Source organism: Bos mutus, chromosome 9 (assembly GCF_027580195.1).
Source record: "Bos mutus isolate GX-2022 chromosome 9, NWIPB_WYAK_1.1, whole genome shotgun sequence".
NCBI lineage: Eukaryota > Metazoa > Chordata > Mammalia > Artiodactyla > Bovidae > Bos > Bos mutus.
Window position 1 is genome coordinate 60,588,794 of NC_091625.1, and position 19,303 is coordinate 60,608,096.

The 19,303-nt window shown below is 39.6% G+C and overlaps 1 protein-coding gene and 1 pseudogene across 1 annotated transcript in view; both read left to right on the plus strand.

The window, feature by feature from the left end:
* Positions 1-19,303, plus strand: part of MDN1 (midasin AAA ATPase 1) — a 139,902-nt gene that overhangs the window by 39,298 nt on the left and 81,301 nt on the right. The window contains exons 16-31 of the mRNA XM_070376595.1: positions 3,786-3,997; positions 4,539-4,642; positions 6,273-6,417; positions 6,923-7,019; positions 8,245-8,358; positions 10,204-10,351; positions 10,637-10,747; positions 13,020-13,171; positions 13,708-13,886; positions 14,335-14,543; positions 14,723-14,869; positions 15,564-15,705; positions 17,022-17,156; positions 17,239-17,377; positions 17,630-17,768; positions 18,066-18,196. Of these exons, the coding sequence (XP_070232696.1) occupies positions 3,786-3,997; positions 4,539-4,642; positions 6,273-6,417; positions 6,923-7,019; positions 8,245-8,358; positions 10,204-10,351; positions 10,637-10,747; positions 13,020-13,171; positions 13,708-13,886; positions 14,335-14,543; positions 14,723-14,869; positions 15,564-15,705; positions 17,022-17,156; positions 17,239-17,377; positions 17,630-17,768; positions 18,066-18,196 (2,304 nt within the window). The remainder of the gene's footprint in view (positions 1-3,785; positions 3,998-4,538; positions 4,643-6,272; positions 6,418-6,922; positions 7,020-8,244; positions 8,359-10,203; positions 10,352-10,636; positions 10,748-13,019; positions 13,172-13,707; positions 13,887-14,334; positions 14,544-14,722; positions 14,870-15,563; positions 15,706-17,021; positions 17,157-17,238; positions 17,378-17,629; positions 17,769-18,065; positions 18,197-19,303) is intronic.
* Positions 18,766-19,044, plus strand: LOC106701756 (mitochondrial import inner membrane translocase subunit Tim9-like; annotated as a pseudogene).

The following is a 19,303-nucleotide window of genomic DNA, read 5'->3' on the forward strand; positions in this document are numbered from 1 at the left end:
TAAGACTTTGTAGTGTTATATCAGCCATTGCAAATAGTGTTTTCTTCTTTAATTCCTTTTTTTTTTTAAATGCAAGTAGTTTTAAATGTAGGGAATACACATTGTGCCCTGATGTAATTGATAATACAAAAGGCTAAAATTAGAATGTGGTAACTGGAATTTTATTTTTGGTGCTAACTTGTTAGTAAGTTAGCATCAGTAATCAAAAGAAAAGTTAGATACAATTCAGTTTTTGTATGGCTGTAAGTATGCCTTGTTTTCTGTCCTTTTGTATAACTGCAAGTGGTGTGTAAATCACATCTTTTAATATATATCTTAGATGTATGAATGACTGCTTAAGAGTCTTTGTGTATACAATTTGAAGCAAAAATGATTTTATTAAAAGGCAAGGGTATGGAAGACAAAGGAGTGGGTAGGGAGAAGGGGTATAGAAAGCTTCATAGTTCTATTTTGGAAAGGTGTGGTTAGTTTTATCTAACTATGAAACTGGTTTTATGTTTTGTATTAATAATTTGTTTATTAAACATATTTTGCATTTACCAAATACTATGGTGAAAGAGAAAAGAAATTTGTAGTCCTAATTAGTCTGACTTGCAAATCTGGATCCTTTTGACTGGTTTTTTGAGAAGTTGTAATTAAGGATAAATACATTTTGTAAGAGTAAGGCCTTCAAGACCATCAGGCACTTGAGCTGCATTCCTGCAGATTGCCTGTGAGTTTTGTTTGCATATGTACCTACTTAACTTTTTTGATTACTGTTAGTGTGGTATATCTTTCCCCTCACTTTTAACTCATTTTTGTCATTCTGTTTAAAGTAGATTCTGGTAAATAGCACAGAGACCTACAGGTTACCTGGGAGTAGAGCAGTAAACCAAATTCCAACAGCATTGGGCTGGAGAGAGCCTATGAGACTGTAGAAAAGAGTGGATGATACAGAGGACTTAGATGAAGCAGATAAAACCATTCCAGAAAATGAAAGTCTGCACTAAATGGCAAAACACAGAACACAGGTTCACAGTTCTGGAAATGGAGTTAGGAGGGGCAGCCTCTGAAGGAGAAACAGGTATAGAGAGACGGGGAGGGGTCCTTGGAGAAGTCAACAATGATGGAAAGGAGAAATGAGAGGAAAATTAAAGATCTTACAGAAATAGAAATAAAATGGCCAACCTGCATTCTCCTCTAAGCCCCTCAAGTAAGCATCATCCATGAAGGAAACAGCACGGGAGACAGCAGGGCACAAGTGCCTGTTCTCAGACTCAGAATCCGGATCCCGAATGAGGTGAAGGGTTTGCTTCTTAGTTGCTCATCACGTGCTGTTTCATGTTTCTTTTGCACTTAGTGTTCTTTCATGTATGGTCATTTTGGAGTGTCATTTTCTTTTGTTCTAGTCATTTTCAAGTGAATCTTGTTTGTGGTCTCCATGTATCATGTATGTAGCAGGTAGACCCTGAGTGACTGTCCACGAGGACCAGGTGGTCTAGACCTCCTTCTCTTGGCCTTCAGGTTGCTCCTGAGGCGTCCTTTCAAAAGATAGCTTGGAAACTCTAGTCTCAGTTCATAGTTTGATTCATCAGTTTGCCCTGTGACAGGTTGGTTTCCATTGAGTGTTTTAGTTAATTTTTATTTTTATTTTCAGCAAGCTATATATATGTATGTTCATTTTCGCCATCATTTGAAGCATTTATTAACTTAACCAGCCAATATGCCTTCAGTTTTAAATGAACAAGCTTTTTTCTTAAGGAGCCCAGACTAATGTGAAATATAAAGCCATTTCTTTCATGAATTCAGTTCACTGAGCTAGTTACTAGTTGTAGTAACAGGTTGCTCTTCAATGGCATCCCTGTGCCAGGCACTCTTTTGAGTTTTTACCTGTTTACTCACTCAGCCATCTTAACAACCTGTTCATTATTCCCATTTATACACAAGGGACCTGAGGCTCACAAGGATTAAGTGCCTTGTTCAAAGTAATGGCTAGTCTGTGACTTGAACCCAGCAGTCTGCCTGAGCATCTACCTTCTTAATCATTACTCTGCTGCCTCAGTTAGCTTTGGATCCCATTTATTCCCTCATCTTTAAGACTAGCTATTTTATTTAAAAAACATTTGTATTTTGCTTAATTTCTCAACATTCCGCTGCTGACATTCTGGCTCATCGTCCTCTGCCTAGTCCAGTGTAGGGCTTTCATCTTTCCTTCTCCTCCAGCCTCTCTTCCATTTGGTAGATGGATGTGATTCTGTGATAGTGTGATCAGATTACATCACTGTCTTCCTCCCTGACTTCAGTCCATGTGGAATATACTACAAACCCTTCACCACCTCTCCAGGACACTTCTCCCTATCCTTCCTTCAGCTCTGCTGCCTTGCCAACCACACTCCCCTCCGTGTTTCTGTTTCCTCTGTCACCTACCCTGTCCCCCAGGGGTATTTACTTAGCCAAACCCTTTTTTGTTTGATTGCCTTCAAATTCCTATCTTTAACACAGCTTCCTCTGACCATCACAGCTAAAGTACTAAAATTCTTCTTTCACCCCCTTTGCTTTCATTTTATCTACTGGCATACCAGTTTCTACTGGATATTTTATACCAGTAGGTATCTTCCTCTACTGTCTTTTTGGTTAGATTGTAAGCTCCTGAGGGGCAAGAGCTGGTGGGTCTTGTTTACTCAGTGCCGAACCCTAGAGGTGCTCAGTAAATCTCAGGGGAATGAATGGAGTAAAGGAATGTTTTTACTAATTAATGGGTCAGTGCTTGCTGGGAATCGAAGTTAAGTTCGTGAAGTTGTCATACTTTCTCTGAAATCGGACTCTTCCATGTAGATGCTCAGTTTCAGGGCACTGGGTTTCGCTTGTCTCGTTGTTCCTCCTCAGGCCAGTGAGTAAATAGTATCCATGATTCTCCAATTGTACTTGCTTGTTTCGAAACATTTTGATACTGTTTCGGTTCTCAAATTATATTTCTTGGAAATAAAATTGAGGTTATCATCCTTGAATTGTAGTATTTAGTATCCTAGGCTGAAGAAAGTTGTACGCTTGATCTTGTCTAATCTTCCAGAATGATTAGTGCTGCTTGGGCAACTTATCTTAAATCTAGCCAGAGCAGTGTTTCTTGACTCTTATTAACCTCTCCCCACCCCCAGTAGTAAATTAAATTTTAATTTAAATGAATTAATTCCTTAATTCCCCAACCAGAAAAATAAAATGCTAAGAAATAAAAGAGAATCTTAATACTCAGAAATAAATAGTTAAGCCTTGGAGGGTCACAAACCATTGCAACATCTAAAAAAAATTTTTTTTTTACTGTCCCCTTCCCCCAATTTTTAATATCTTTGGGAGCAGTCTCTTCCTCCACCCCACCATTGACAAGGCATGATGTTAAAGTAAGTACAAGATGCTTAAGTAAATCAATTTCGGATGTTATATTTTTTCCTAAAATATCTCAAAAACATTTTGGTCACTCTTAATAAAATATGGTTTATCATTAAATATACATGATGATTATTTAAATGTGTTAGTAGAATAAATGACATGCCTCTCACTACCCAGTTTAGAATTTCAGATTTTTTCATAATTTGGTTATCTAATGATTACCTTTAGCATAGACCCTTCAAACAACATGGGGAAAAAACAGATCATAATTTAAAACTTTAACATAGATTTTAAGTATTTTGCTATTGTTTCTGATTTTGATGTAGAAGAAATCTTACACCTATTCCTGTTTTCTTAGGTATGCCTCCTGGTTTCTGTTAGCTTCAGAAGTTTGTGAATCACATATCTGCCTTTTGTTTCAGTTACAAGCCAGTGGACCATAAGCTTATTTGGCTGCCTTTACGGGAGGCATTTGAAGAACTCTTTGTTCAGACATTTTCGAAGAAACAGAACTTTACGTTCTTGGGACACATTCAGACGTGTTACAGGCAGAAACGGTGGCAAGATCTCCTGAAGCTAATGCAGCATGTGCACAAGTCGGCTGTCAACAAGGCTGGGGCAGAGAGTGAGCCTGGTAGGTGGCAGCCCAGGCTGCCGGTGGGAGGTCATGGCTGGAGTCTAGCGAGCAGAATTAGGAGGAGTTTGGGGCAGAATGATGCAATACGAATTAGGGATTGCTGAGACTTAGGGCTGACATGACTAATTCTAAAGTATTGTTGCTCCTGGGATTCAGCAAGATTTCTATAAAAGTCAGTGGTTGGTGGTGTTGATGTACAAGTACCACTTAGTGGTCAGTAAGTCACATATGCTTAGAAGAGGTTATTTCCAGAAAACTGGATTCCACAGTAAATGGGGCTTTTGGTGGCTTAGTCTCTACTTTCTCATCTATAAAGTGGGAATGGTGAGAATAAATGAGTTCTCTAATGCATATGCATATAAATGAAGTGGCTAGTACAGTGGCTGCATATGGTTGGAATTGTGTAAGCATTTGGACTTAATTTTTTACATGTCTAAGATGTGGTTTTTGTGTGTGTTTTGTTAATTATGTGGTGTTTTAAGTTATATATATTATGACGCAAAATATATTTTTTATTCTTGTCTTTATTCTTCTCTAGGGTCACTACTAAAAGAGAAGTGGGAAGCATTTGGTCTTAGACTCAACCATGCCCAACAACAGATGAAAATGACTGAGAATGCCCTATTGTTTGCATTTGTAGAGGTATTTTGCTTTGATTGTTTAGGTTAAGGGAATGTTGATTTGATGCAAAATGCAGGTTAAAGAGGCTACTGTTCTGTCTTCTCTTCATGTTGACATTTTAGGGCTTGTTGTTTAGAACAGTAAACACTTAATGAAAGAATTCTTTGAGAGGGGGTTAAATGTCTTTTTGTAGATGTGATAAAGTCTTTTTTATATAATTTAAGATTTTAATTAATTTTGGCTGTGCTGGACCTTCACTGCTGCCTGGGCTTTTCTCGAGTCGCAGTGATGGGGGCTCCTCTCTAGATGCAGTGCTCGGGCTCCACATTGTGGTGCCTCTCTTGCTGTGGGGCACAAGCTATAGCTGCAAGGCCTTGGTTGCTGTGGCTCCCAGGCTCTAGAGCGCAGGCTCAGTACTTACAGTGCAAGGGCTTAGTTGCTCTGTGGCATGTGGGATCTTCCCGGGTCAGGGATCAAACCCGTGTCTCCTGCATTGGCAGGCAGATTCTTCTCCACAGAGCCCCCAGGGAAGCCCAAAATTGTAGTGTTCATGAGCACTGTCGTTATTATTTTGTAAGATGCAGTTGAGGATAATTCGTGAATTTTTATTGTTTTGTAGCTGTGTTTGTATTTGTGGGTGGGAGGTGGATTTGGATCCATTCATGTGGGGCTACATTTTTGATTCCAGTTCATGAGTAGTTGTACTATTTTCTGTCCTGTGACCTTGCAGGATCAGTGTAATTGAATATTTGTGACTTAAAGTTTATATTTTTATTAAAGAAAATCGCGATAGTCTTCAGACCTCTCACCCTAAGGGTGATGCAAGAATCTTACTTGAGATGATGTCTTAATGAGAGAGAGGTCCCTCAACCATATATCTGTTGTTGTGGAGAATTTAGACATCAGCACTTCATCTTATTATAATTGTTTCTAAAATAACCAATGAAATTATCAAGTGCTGTCAAAATAGGGTTTATACCTATTTCATGACTTGGGATCACACTGAAGTTCTGTACATTTGGTCTGGTTTGTTTTTTTTTTTAAACTTATAGAAGATTCTTTATTAGGATCACTGTGAAAGCAAAAGTATAAAGCACTTAAATAACACTAAGACAGTTCAGTTTCTGATATGTCAGTTGAATGGATTATAAGGTTTATTTTTCAGTGCTTTTGAAAATAGAACTTCAAGAGATAAAATCAGAAGGAGAGGTTCATTTTGACATTCTTCAGAAACTGTGAAGGCTCTATTATAAGTACTGCACACTCTTGGTCATTTATCTTTTCTTGGTGTACTTACTTATAGCCTCACCCTGTCTTTATTTGGGTTGCTTTTAGTAGCCATTTGGATGCTTTTAAACATCTGAATACATTGTAGGTTTTTATTTACCTCACCACCCATATAATGCAGTGGTCTAGTTTATTGCGTCTTACTCTTAGGCTCAAAGATATTTCTTTGACCTTTTTGGACATTTGAAAAAAGTTAGCTTGACCTTCGCTCTGGCAGCCAGTTGGCACCATTGGCATCAAGGCATAAGCTCATCAGGCAGGAGCAGTTTGCCCCTGCCTCTGCTCTAACCCTGCTCTCATAACTGCTGTTGGTGAGTATGTCTGCATCTGAAATGGATCTCTGACATTTAATTTCATCTTCTAGGGTACATTAGCTCAGGCCGTGAAGAGAGGAGAGTGGATTTTGTTGGATGAGATTAACCTGGCTGCTCCAGAAACTTTAGAATGTCTGAGTGGTTTACTTGAAGGCTCCTCTGGCTCCCTGGTGTTGCTGGATCGAGGAGACACAGGTAGCTCTTGATCCTCCTGGTGCTGGACTTGACGCGAGGCCTTTTGACCTCTTTAAAGTAGTGTTCTTTCAGTTAGGCAGATTGCATGGGCCTCTCGGTGTGATTTATTTATTCTGTAGATAGTAATTTTATGCAGAGTCTTACTGTTAAGTGTTACAGGAATGAAAAAAATAAAATAATTTGTCAAAGCATTTGGATAGTGGGTAATAAAGCATGCTCACTCAATGACAAAATACCCACTGGTGAGTAGGTGATGAAACATAAATAGCATGGACAGCCACACCATAAGAGATGGTGGAATGGCAGCTTAAAATTAGGTTGTGTACATAGATCTGGAAACTGATTTCAGTGGGGTTTCATCAAAGGCAGAGATGGTTGAGCAGCCAGTAGTACCACCCTTGCTGAGCCTTGAGACAGAGTGATTCACCCGGGGCTCAGTGGAGTTAGTCTTCCCCCATCACTTACTGTTACAAGTTATTGAGAAGTTATAGTTTTCTTTTAATAGAACCACTGGTTCGTCACCCCGACTTCCGTTTATTTGCATGTATGAATCCAGCAACTGATGTAGGCAAAAGAAATCTCCCACCAGGAATAAGAAACAGGTAAGAGGACATGGCCTGGTACCTGTAGACAGTTTTAAAATTAAGTTCTCTTGATTTATTGATTGGTAGTAGTAACATAATCAACCTTCATAACAATGCTTGAAATTTCTTGACTGCTGATAGAAGAATCTTCTTATTTGTCATGTTTTTCTTTGTATAGGTGGTAGGAATACAGAAAACTCCAGAACACTAGGGAATTTTTTCCTTTGGGTTGTTAATTTGACATTTAATGTTAATCCATTTGATGACTCATGGATATTGTTGAAAACAAAAATCTTTCCTTCTTCAAATAGCCCTTTGGCTATTAGAAAACCTTCATATAAGGAAATAACAGTATCTCATATAACGTGCATCTTAGGATGAGTCCTTTTGGATCAGGCTAAATGATTTGTAAAAGGACATTAAGTTTCAGTTTTCATCATTATACATTGAGTAATAGGGGAAAGATTTGTGTGTAGCACTGGGAAAAGATACATGAGCTTGTTGTTGGTAACCTGTTGAATCTGAGTTTTAAAATAGTGTTAAAACTTTATTAAATCTCTTCCCACGTTATAAAATAATAAAATAGTAATAATATAATAAAAACCTGGGCAAATTTTATCAACCATGAGTTGTATTTTCCTTTGCTACAACTGTTAATTTTTGACATTGAGGGGACTTTGTTGTTGTTGTATGTACTTTTTGTTACATGTAGTTGTGATCAAGAACACATTCTGAGATTAAGGATGTATGTTCAGTCACTCAGTCGTGTCCAACTCTTTTGCAACCCCATGGACTGTAGCCCGCCAGGTTCCTCTGCCCATGGAATTTCCCAGGCAAGAATACTAGAGTGGGGTTGCCATTTCCTACTCCAGGGGATCTTCCCAACACAGGGATCAAACTTGCGTCTCCTGTGTCTCCTGCATTGGCAGGCAGATTCTTTATCACTGTGCCACCTGGGAAGCCCGAGAATGAGGAAGAATAAGCCTTATTTTTGTAACTGTTTTTGCAAGGGCTGTCTGATTTTTGTCTCACAGTAGTAGTAGTTATAGTGTAGATTTTGGGTAACAGTTACGTTATTTTCTGTTTTGTTATGATCAATCTGTATCCCAAGTTGAAAGGCTTTCATAATTCATATTACAAGTTGGTAAAATGAGTTGACATAACTTTTGTCTTGTGTTTTTGTTTGTTAAGATAGATGTATTAACTTCCTCAATATGGCAATAATGGAATAATTGTCTTACAGGTTCACAGAACTTTATGTAGAAGAATTAGAAAGTAAAGAAGACTTACAGATTCTTATTGTGGATTATCTGAAAGGCTTGAGTGTGAATAAGAACACAGTACAAGGAATCATAACGTGCGTTCTCTCTGGTTTCTCTTTATAAACTTTTCCTCTAAACAGAAAAATATGTGTCTCATGCATATAAATTTTCTTCTTTTGCTTCTAACAAGAGAAGACTGATGGAAGGATTATTTAGACTTTATTTTTAAAGCTGGAAACTATGGACTCCCTTGGATTTTCCTAAGGGAGCTATTGAGTTGGCCAAAAAGTTCATTTGGGTTTTTCTGTAAGATGGTAGAGAAAAACTCAAATTTTTTGGCCAACGTACTACATACAGAGCTTATAAATCACTGCCTATGGAAATATGTAACAGATAATACTCTCCTAATTATTTCTGTATTCACAGCTGAGAGTTTGAGTCCTTGGAGGATTCAAATTCTTTGAGGAGATATAAATAGTATTTTGATTTGCCTTGGTGAAATCCTTTGTGCAGTTTGCATGTTAGCCATAGAAGGGGGGAAAGCTTGATATAATTGATTGGGTCTGATTTGGAATTAATAGGGCTTAGCTGAATGATCTATAGAGTGGTGGTATGGCTTGGTACTTTTAATTTGAGTCTCTTTCCTCTTTTTTGCATGCCATTTGGAGAGGGTATAATCTTTGTATCAGACACCCTGGATTCTAGAGCTGGCTGTGTCAAACTAATTCTGTCATCTGGGGCATGTCACTTAATTTTCTCTGTGACCTCTAAAATGAAACATACATTACGTGAAGGTTTTGAAGTTAGATCATGTTAGTGTTTTACTTTGCTTTTTGTGCTTTATTCCTTTTTTTTTTTTTTTTTTAAGTACGAATAGTTATTGAGTGGCTTAGGTGCTAGGAGTACAGCTGTAAATAAAACAGAATCTTTGTTCTTTTCATGGAGCTTTAATTCTGCAGGTGAAGATAACCAATAAATAAAGAGAGATGTACTGTTATTTTTGGTTGTGATAAGTCAAGAAAAATAACACATAAAATGTCAGTTAGAAAATAAGATGTGGAACCATGTTTTAAATAGGTTAGTCAAGGAGACATTTGTCAAAGGGCTTTGGAATGGTTTGTCACACCACATTTTAAAATCTGAGCACTTTTCGTTAGCCAAGAATAGTACAAATATTCAGAAAGCTGGGGATAAAGCAGTGTGGCTCTTATAAGTGCTGGTAGTACAAGAGGTGCATGTTCTGTATATAAAAACTCACTCTGGAATGTAGATTCTTTCTACAAAAGAAAGGATAGCTAGATTGAAAGGAGGCAAGCCAGATCCCATTTGGGCAAGAACCTGAGTTTTATCTCTGACACACACTTGGTTACAGTTGATTTTGTGGTATCTGCTTATGAATTATCATGAATTTTTGAGTTTTGCATTTGATGTTTCCATCTGAAATTTCTTCCATCTTGTCATCTTCTGAACTTCTAAAGTATGTGGTAATGAAGATAGACATGGTCACCGATTATCAGTCTTTTTATGACTTTGTCATTGTTGGTTATAGCCATATCTATAGACTTTAAAATACACCATGACTTTTGTTCTCCATGTGCTTGGCCATCACCACTGGAGTTTATACAGAGATTTCACTTGACTCTCATATTAAAGCCAACTCTGGAACCCTGTGTTAGGATTCAAAAGATTCTTGATAAGTACCTCTTAAATCTCCCTGTCTTTTCCTTAAGAGTCAGAAATTTCTCATCTCTCCTCTTTCCATCCTGAAAGAAACTGATCCATCTTCATTTTATTATTTTTGATGGCAAGTTTTATGTAAGCTTGGCCACTTAATCTATAAAAATGACTCTTGACCCTTCTGTAGAAGAAAACAGGAACAACAGCAAAATAATAACACTTATTGGTTACTGAAATAAATCTGAACTGCTTCCTCTTTTTAGCTTCTACACTGCTGTGAGGAAAGAGTCTGGAACAAAATTGGTGGACGGGACTGGCCACAGACCTCACTACAGCCTTCGGACTCTATGTAGGGCCCTGCGATTTGCAGCTTCCAATCCATGTGGCAACATACAGCGGTCACTCTATGAGGTCTATGTACACTCTGTGTGGCGGGGAGCTTGGGGGGTGGGCATGCCCTGGGGAGGGAGGCATGGGGATGCAGGTGCCTGCTCTGTGTGCTTCAGTCAGACTAGCCCAGGATGTTTCATCCCAGAACTCTCACCTAACCATCCTCCTTTTTCTACCGTTGTAACACGTTTAAAAGTTGTTCTGTGCACCAGCACCGCTTGAGAGGTTGAATTGTGTTCTTGGAATAAGTTGGCCTCTTATTACAGAAGGATAACTACTGTTGTGTATATTTGTGTTTTTTTCTAGGGCTTTTGTTTGGGTTTCTTAACACAACTTGACAGGGCCTCACACCCAGTGGTTCAGAAGCTCATTTGTCAACACATTGTCTCTGGCAACATAAAAAGTCTGCTGAAGCAGGTAGGTTCTTTTTTAATCTTTTTCTAAACTTTTGTGTATTTGGCTTCGCCGGTGTCTTTGTTGCTGTGTGCAGGCTTTCTCTAGTTGCGGTGAGCAGGGGCTACTCTTGGTTGCAGTGCACAGACTCATTGCAGAGGCTTCTCTTGTTTCGGAGCACAGGCTCTGGGCGCGTGGGCTCTAGAGCACAGACCCAGTAGTTGCGGTGTGTGGACTTAGTTGCTCCACAGCAGGTGGGATCCTCCAAGACCAGGGATTGAACCTGTGTCTCCTGCCTTGGCAGGTGGATTCCTATACACTGTACCACTAGGAAAGTCCTCTTTTTTGATTTTTGATGTAACATAAATGAAAGGCAGAAATATCAGATTGTTAGCTGTTTGGGTTTGTTTGTTTTTTTTTTTTTTTGCAAAACTTGTTTCTATTTATAAAAGCAATCAGTTTATCCCACAAAATCTAAACATTAGATAGTATCTTAGTATTTAAGATAGTACCTTAGGTGGTGAAAAGTCATGGTAATCCTACTCTTTGGAAATTTAAGCCCTATAGATTGTCCTTTCCTTCTAAATCATATGTGTGTGTGTGTGTGTGTGTATATATATATATATATGTTAAAATAACTTTTATATATCAAATTCTGATATTTGTGTGTGTGTGTAGCTTTAGCAAGGTAAATTCTAATACGGGCATACTTCACTGTATTGCATTTTGCTTTAATGTACGTCCCAGATACTGCAGTTTTTATAGATTGAAGGTTTGTGCCAACCCTATGTTGTCAGTTGATGGTGAGCATTTTTTCTCAATAGAGCATTCTTAAATTTAGGTATGTACATTTTTTTAGACACATTATTGCATGCTTACTAGATTGTAGTATAGCGTAAACATAACTTTCATATGCACTGAGAAACCAAAATTTTGTGTGACTGTCTTTATTGCAATATTGACTTTATTGCCATGGTCTGGAATTCAACCTGGAAAATCTTTAGGGTATGCCTGATATAGGGTATGCCTGTATATACCCATTCATAACATTATAAGTGTTATAACGGAGACCATCTCATAAGAATGTTCTGTAGCTTCTTTCTTAGTCTAACTATATCCTAGATGTATTTTTATGTCTGTACCAGAAATCACTGTGAGTGACATGCTTTCTGATTGTCACTTAGCATTTCATCAGAAGCTTATACCATAATTTATTTGCACACCTCTCTTTTGATCAGTGGTTGGACTTTTTTTCCCTCCTTTCCTTTTTGTTTTTCTGTTACACACGATTACCATTTCAGTTTGACAAAGGTAATTACAGAATGCATGGGACTGAAGGAGGCTGATAGAAACTGGCTCACGAAATGTCTTGTTCACATGTCAGTTGCTCTCACTTTAGGAAGAAAGGGCCATTGGGACTTGGGAGTACTTGGACTCAATGTTTTTTCCTTTTGAAAAATTATACAAGTAACACATGAATATATACTTTGGGTAAACTGTGAAAACATTGAGAAAAGACTTAAGCTTGCTTTGGTTATTGCAATACAATTCCCCTGCACTTATTTTTTGTATGTGTTCCTCATGGTTACACATGATGGAGGCTTAAGTTCTTTTTTTCTTGCTGCCCTTCTGCCTGACTGAGAAGTCCTTAAAAGCAGTGCCTACAATTATGGCTTCAAGTCAGGAGGCTAAAAGAGCACTTTTCTGTAGCTGTATTTGTGACCACCACTTTGCCATTCTTATAGATCAGAAAGGGTCATTTTGTATAAATCAGCTTAACTTCCACCACATCTTCAGAAGATTGTGCCTTTACTACAATATTATTCTTAACAAATTAGTTTCTCTGGGGGGTTGCTTTTATATTTAATGTCTTCCAGGGGATCCAGAATTTAGTGGTGTAACCCCCCCACCCCCCCACCGCAATACAACACTGGCCTTGTTTGGGGAATGTGGTTTATATGAAACACATATTTTTGACCAAAATACTTGATTAGAGTGAGAATTTTGGTAGATGAGAGAAGAGAACTGAGTCATAAACTGAGAAATTATTTTAAGTTCCCCCCAAATCTACCTACCCCTACCTGAATTTTAAGACCAGTACATGTCACCATTTTGTTCTCATCCCTCAAAGTAATTTTATTTTCATGTTCATCTGTGGATTTTAATGTTGAAAGCATCCAGAAAAAGGCAGCATCCTTGGTGACAGTTCAACTTCCCACTCTTACACCCCTTTCTGAGAGAATACCATAGCTGTTGTGGGACTGTGGTTTATTTCTCTGACCCTTGTGTCTTTCAGCCTATTCCAGAACCGAAAGGAGGTAGGCTTATCCAGGTGGAAGGCTACTGGATTTCGGTGGGAGACAAGGAGCCTACAATAGACGAGACATACATCCTCACGTCTTCCGTCAAGCTGAACCTGAGAGACATAGTCCGAGTGGTCTCTGCAGGGTGTGTGGATCTTTCCTCTCACTGCTCTGATGTCTTACCAGGATAGTATTTGCTCAGAGGCTAGTCCTGCTTCCTTAACGTTCAAAGAGCTTTCCTGTTACTCATTCGCTGAGTGAATAATTACTTTCTAAAGTCAGTCATGCCACTTTTCACCTGGCACAAAACACCATTTCTAGTTGTACCATTTGGTGGGAGCGGTACCTGTGCAGATAATTTTCGCCATTATTAAGATTGCCTTTTAGTATTTTGCTGACGGATACTCATCACCTATTATTTGTTAAGCGAGTAGTAGCTAGTCCCACTCACAGGTTCTTACTAGTGCAAGAAGGGCTGGAATTACTTTCTTCAGTAGTTTCTCAGTAGCTGTTTTTACATAGAAACTGCTCAGGGCTTAAGAAATATTCCATAGTGCATAGGTGTATAAAAACGTACTCTTAGGATATTAAATGTTTTAGTCATTTTTTTTTTAAATGCTACATGATTTAATTCTGGTTTTTGTCTTTTTCTAAATTGCTTTACTGGTTGATCTTTTAAAGAACCTATCCAGTGCTGATTCAGGGAGAGACATCAGTGGGTAAAACAAGCCTGATCCGGTGGCTGGCCGCAGCTACTGGTAACCATTGCGTGCGTATTAACAACCACGAGCACACGGATATTCAGGAGTATATTGGTTGTTACACATCTGACTCCTCAGGGAAGCTTGTGTTTAAAGAAGGTAGGATTATTATTCTGTTCCATGGATTTCCTCAAGCAGTCTTTAACCTTTTCAGTTGAGGCACATGGATGCCCTAACGGCTGTTTTTTCTTCCTCCCTGGGCTCTATGACAGATAAGTGGTGATGGTTAGGGCTGATGCTTCCATTGGGCCACACTCATCTCGTCAACTGTAGACAGGACTAGGGCTCAGTTTTGAAGGGTGTATGTTTCCTTGATATTTAACACCACAAATGATTTTGGGACATGACTAGCTACAGAGAGTAATTTGCTTTGAAATTTAACCATAATCTTGCCTGGAGAATCCCAGGGACGGGGGAGCCTGGTAGGCTACCGTCTATGGGGTCACACAGAGTCGGACACGACTGAAGTGACTTAGCATAGCATAGCATAGCATATAACACTTTGGACCAATTTATGCACTGATTCTCATTATTTGTTTCCCCTAAGGTGTTCTTATTGATGCTATGAGGAAGGGCTATTGGATTATTTTAGATGAGTTAAATTTGGCCCCCACCGATGTGTTAGAGGCACTGAACAGACTGCTGGATGATAACCGTGAATTGCTCATAACAGAAACACAAGAAGTTGTCAAAGCACATCCTCGCTTCATGCTCTTTGCTACCCAGAATCCCCCGGGACTCTACGGAGGCAGAAAGGTGTGTAGCACTTGCCCCTTTTCTCCTGTTTGTCACCACATCGTGTAAGTCTTCTTGGTAAGACTGTGTTTTTACCTCTTTTGAAGGATTTTTCTTTTTATAGTGAATAACAGAGCCTCCACTTTGGAAATTAGATGCAAAGGCCCTCTTTATCGTGTCGTTCTCTGCACATTTCCCAGGTGCTGTCTAGAGCCTTCAGGAATCGGTTTGTGGAATTGCACTTTGATGAACTGCCTAGTTCTGAGTTGGAGACAATCTTGCATAAGCGGTGTAGCTTGCCACCATCCTACTGCAGCAAGTTGGTGAAAGTCATGCTGGACCTTCAGGTACTCCACCTCTCCATCACTTAGTGACAAATGGACTGTGTTGGTCAGATTTGGTAAATAGAATCTGAGGCCTCTTAGGGTAGAAACAGCAGTCCGTCCATCCTTTTATTATTTTTTCTCAGAGTAAGGATCTTATCTTTAACATGCATTCCATTAATATTCTTTTTTTTTGGTTTTGTTTTATAATTTGGCAATTTAATAACGTTAAAATTTTTCTGATAATTGTGTATGATGACATTCCCTACTTGTGGATAATATTGAAACATTTACTAAGGTTGGAATTTGGCATTGACAAAGTTTTCATTTTTTAAATGAATAAAATAATCCTTGAATGGACCTAACTAAAGAGATCCATCCTTGTTGTGTGACTTTTCTTGTGAACTCTACAAAGCTACAGGGTTTTTTTCTTTTTCTTTTTTTAAGGATATCCCATTTATTTTGGGGGGGTTAAAAGTGGGTTTTGTCAGAATTAAACATTTTTTAATCACTCCCTAAAAAGCTAATAACTGCCACTCTTCTCCTGTGGTCCTACACTCTAGGATTACTTTTCCTGCATGTTTGCCACTACTTGTATTATTTTTTTGTAATCTTTTCCTATGTGATGAATCTTTTCCTTTGGGAGCCTAAATTTGTTAGCAATTCTGTACTTTGTGCTTGTCATCACCCTTTTTCATTTGTTTTGGTGCTCTAACAGTCCTATCGCAGAGGTTCTTCAGTGTTTGCTGGAAAGCAAGGCTTCATCACCCTCCGTGATCTGTTTCGGTGGGCTGAGCGATACAGATTGGCTGAGCAGACGGAGAAGGAGTATGACTGGCTGCAGCACTTAGCCAACGATGGTATGCTCTCAGCACATGCTCTCCGACTGTTAACTTAGGGTGAATCACAAGCTATGTTGTTAAAGCAAATCTTGCTCAAATTGTGGTCAGTATATACATTTTACTGGGCATTGCAGGAACAGAGCCTTTGTCCCTCAAGTCTAGACTGCTGTTATTAGCATCCTGTTTCTACAAGGCCTCTGTTCTGTTACATTTTGGTTGCTAAGGTTTTCTCGCTCGTACCTTCATGTAGCCGCCTGTGGGAGTCTGGGTATGGACATGGTGCCATTAGGAGTTTAGGCAGGAGGTTGGTGGTTCTTTGTGCACCACTTACCTGCAGTGTGGTGACCGTGCAGAATCCTGCTTATGCCTTAGAAACTTGCAGAATACTGACAGATTAGATGATACCAGAGTTCTAAGAGAAGGCGGTCATGTCATCTGAGACTCAGATTTGGTCATTTTGATATAATCAATTGGAAGAATTTGTATGCTCCTCTCCATGAAAGCCTTTCAGAATCTTCTGATTTGAGAGGTCTTGGTGAGTCATTAATAGGGTGACTAATAAGCATGGAGAAGAAATAAAACTAACCCATGGGAGTTGCATTTGCTCTTCTTAACTGGTAAAGAATAGAGGAAGGAACATTCTTTTTTTTCCCCATCGAGGTATAACAAAATATAACAGTAAAATGGGGGAGGTGCTATATTATTTCATGTAAAGCTCAGTGTATTTTTATATACGTGGATATACATATGTAAATTACCACCTCAGCTAAGATTTAGGATATTTCTGGTAATACTTCCTTGGAAGATTCCTTCATGGCTCTTGCCAGTCTTAACTCCTGGAGGTAACCACTCCTCTGACGTCTGTCACCAGTGATAGATTCTGCCTGAGCTTCTGCTTCGTCTAAACAGTATCATGCAGTGTGTGCTCTTGTGTCTGGCGAATTTTCACTCAACCTCATGTGAGATTCAACCATGCTGTTTTGTGTATCAGAACTTCATTCCTTTTAAATTATTACTGTGTTGTAACCCAGTGTGTGGAGATATCATATGTTTATCCATTCTCTTGTTGATAGACATGGGGGTCATTTCTACTTTTTAGCTGTTAGAAACAAAGCTGCTCTCAACATTCCTGAATGTCTTTTATTGCCCACAAGTTCATTTGTGTTAGATTTACCTAGAGGTCATGTTGATGGAGTGAACAGTTAGTTGTAGTAGGGTCTCTTTGTTTTCCAAAGTAGGTCTTCAGGTTTCCTCTTCACAGCAGCTAATGCTCCATACTCTCAGCATTCCTTGGTATTAACACTAAACGTTTCCTTTTTTTTTTTTTTCCCAAGGTTTTATGCTTCTGGCAGGCCGAGTCAGGAAGCAGGAGGAGGTGGTTGTGATTCAAGAAGTCCTTGAGAAACATTTCAAGAAAAAATTATGTCCTCAATCGCTCTTCTCCAAAGAAAATGTCCTAAAATTGCTGAGTGAGTAGGCCATCATATCCCAAGGAAAATGAATTGAGTTGTACTCGTATTGGAACCTAAACGTGTACTCTGCCTTTGATAGGTAAATTGTCTACTCCGATGTCCACCTTGGAATCTAAGTTCAGCCACATCGTGTGGACCGAGGGCATGCGGCGACTGGCGATGCTGGTGGGAAGAGCATTGCAATTCAGTGAACCAGTGCTGCTGGTTGGAGACACGGGGTAAAGTCGAGACAGGGTTCTGTTCCATAGAGTTCATGCAGCACTTGCCCTTCTGGATGAGAGACTCGGTAGGGTGCTGGTGTTTGGGGGAAGGGCTCTCTGAGGCAGAGGGCAGAGGCCCTGTGTTGACCAGCAGTCTCTGTGGCTTTGGTGAGGCTCTCCCCAGGGCTCCTCTCTCTTGCTGCTTGGGGTGTTTGTGGAGGTGTATTTGAAATTCATGCTCCTTGCTAATCTGGTGTGTGTCTCTCACAGGTGTGGGAAAACTACTATCTGTCAGGTGTTTGCAGCCTTGGCAAATCAGAAATTGTACTCAGTCAACTGCCACTTGCACATGGAGACCTCAGACTTCCTGGGGGGGCTGCGGCCAGTGAGACAGAAGCCAAATGACAAGGTGTGTCCAGAGCAAGTGATGATGTTTCGTTCATCTAAAGAACTGACGGTGGCTCTGTGCAGGAGTCAGCTGAGGGGTTTTGTTCATGGTGGGGTGTTTGATTCCCGATTTGATATCTTATCTTCATATTTTCACTGGTCTGCGTAGGGGCTCCATGAGCACCTTGTTACACAAGTTCTGTTCCTTGACCTGTATTTTCTGCAGAAGGACCCTTTCACTAGAGGACACGTGCTGGCTACGTGTGTATTGTCTTGTGGAGCTACTGACTCTTTAACCCGCTGCTTTTCCAAATTGTAGGAAGAAATTGACACTTCAAGACTCTTTGAGTGGCATGATGGGCCTTTGGTTCTGGCCATGAAGGAGGATGGCTTTTTCCTCTTAGATGAGATCTCGCTGGCTGATGACTCTGTCCTAGAAAGACTCAACAGGTACACACGTGTAAGAGGTTTGCCCTGTGTTTGATGCTTTTGCTGGTCTGGGTTTTACAGATACTAATCCTTTTGCATGGTAATGTTCTTCATAGGTCTGTTGAAAATGTTTGAAAACGATGGTGAGCAATTGCTCTTTTAGGCTTTAGCACTCAGTTTCTTCTTTAAGAGACCTAGTTCTTCTGTTTAGGTGTTAATAATCAGAAAGATGGGACTATGGGATGCTAGGGCTAAAACAAACGAGCCCAAGTTAGAACCTTTTTTTAAGGCAAATTATTACATGGCCATTGATTTTTTTTTTTTTTTCCTCAAAGAAATAGAATCAAAATCCTAGGTGTTATTCCTGTAAGGCCTTTCAGTACCCCAGGACAGGACCCTTACCCTCCATTCAGACCTGGCTGGCTGCACAGCCCCCAGCCTCATATTGGTATTGGATGTGAGAGCCTGTGCTTAAGTAAGAAATCAGGCCTCTCTGGAAACATTTAAGCAAAGGTTGGACTGCTGATTTTCCAGAAGAGAAAGGAAACTCATGCATCAGAAAAGGTGACAAATGAACATTCCCAAAGAATATGGCTGCACAAATACCAAAATCTGATCAGATAAGGCAGTTTAAGGATTTTCTTAAAGCCTTGAATAAACTTACAGAAACCTGCTTTTTGGACTGTTAAAGACTTTAGGCAGGACAAGAAAAGTAAAACCTGAAGTGAACTCACCTGTTTGGAACATGGCTTCCAGAAATTTTTTAAATGACAAGAAAAATATGCATGAGATTTCAGGAATATCCTGTCCGGTAGAATGAGGCCCTGGTAACCAAGGCAGGACATCTTGGGCACCACGTGGAGTCCTGATGGATGGACCCCTGATGATCGAGTGCCAGCAGCGATTGCACTGGAAGTGAGGGTGGTTCACCTAAAATCCCCTGAAAGCAGTAGCCACTGTGGGAACCAACCATCTGTCATGACTCTTTGGCAGATACAAAGCACCAGTAAACAAAATTGCTGTGGACCAGGAATTACCAAAACAGAAGGTCTTGTTGTGCAGTGAAAATAGTAAGATACAATAGTCATTGAGACCTTAAGACTCAGCACATTGGTCGCATGTTTAGAA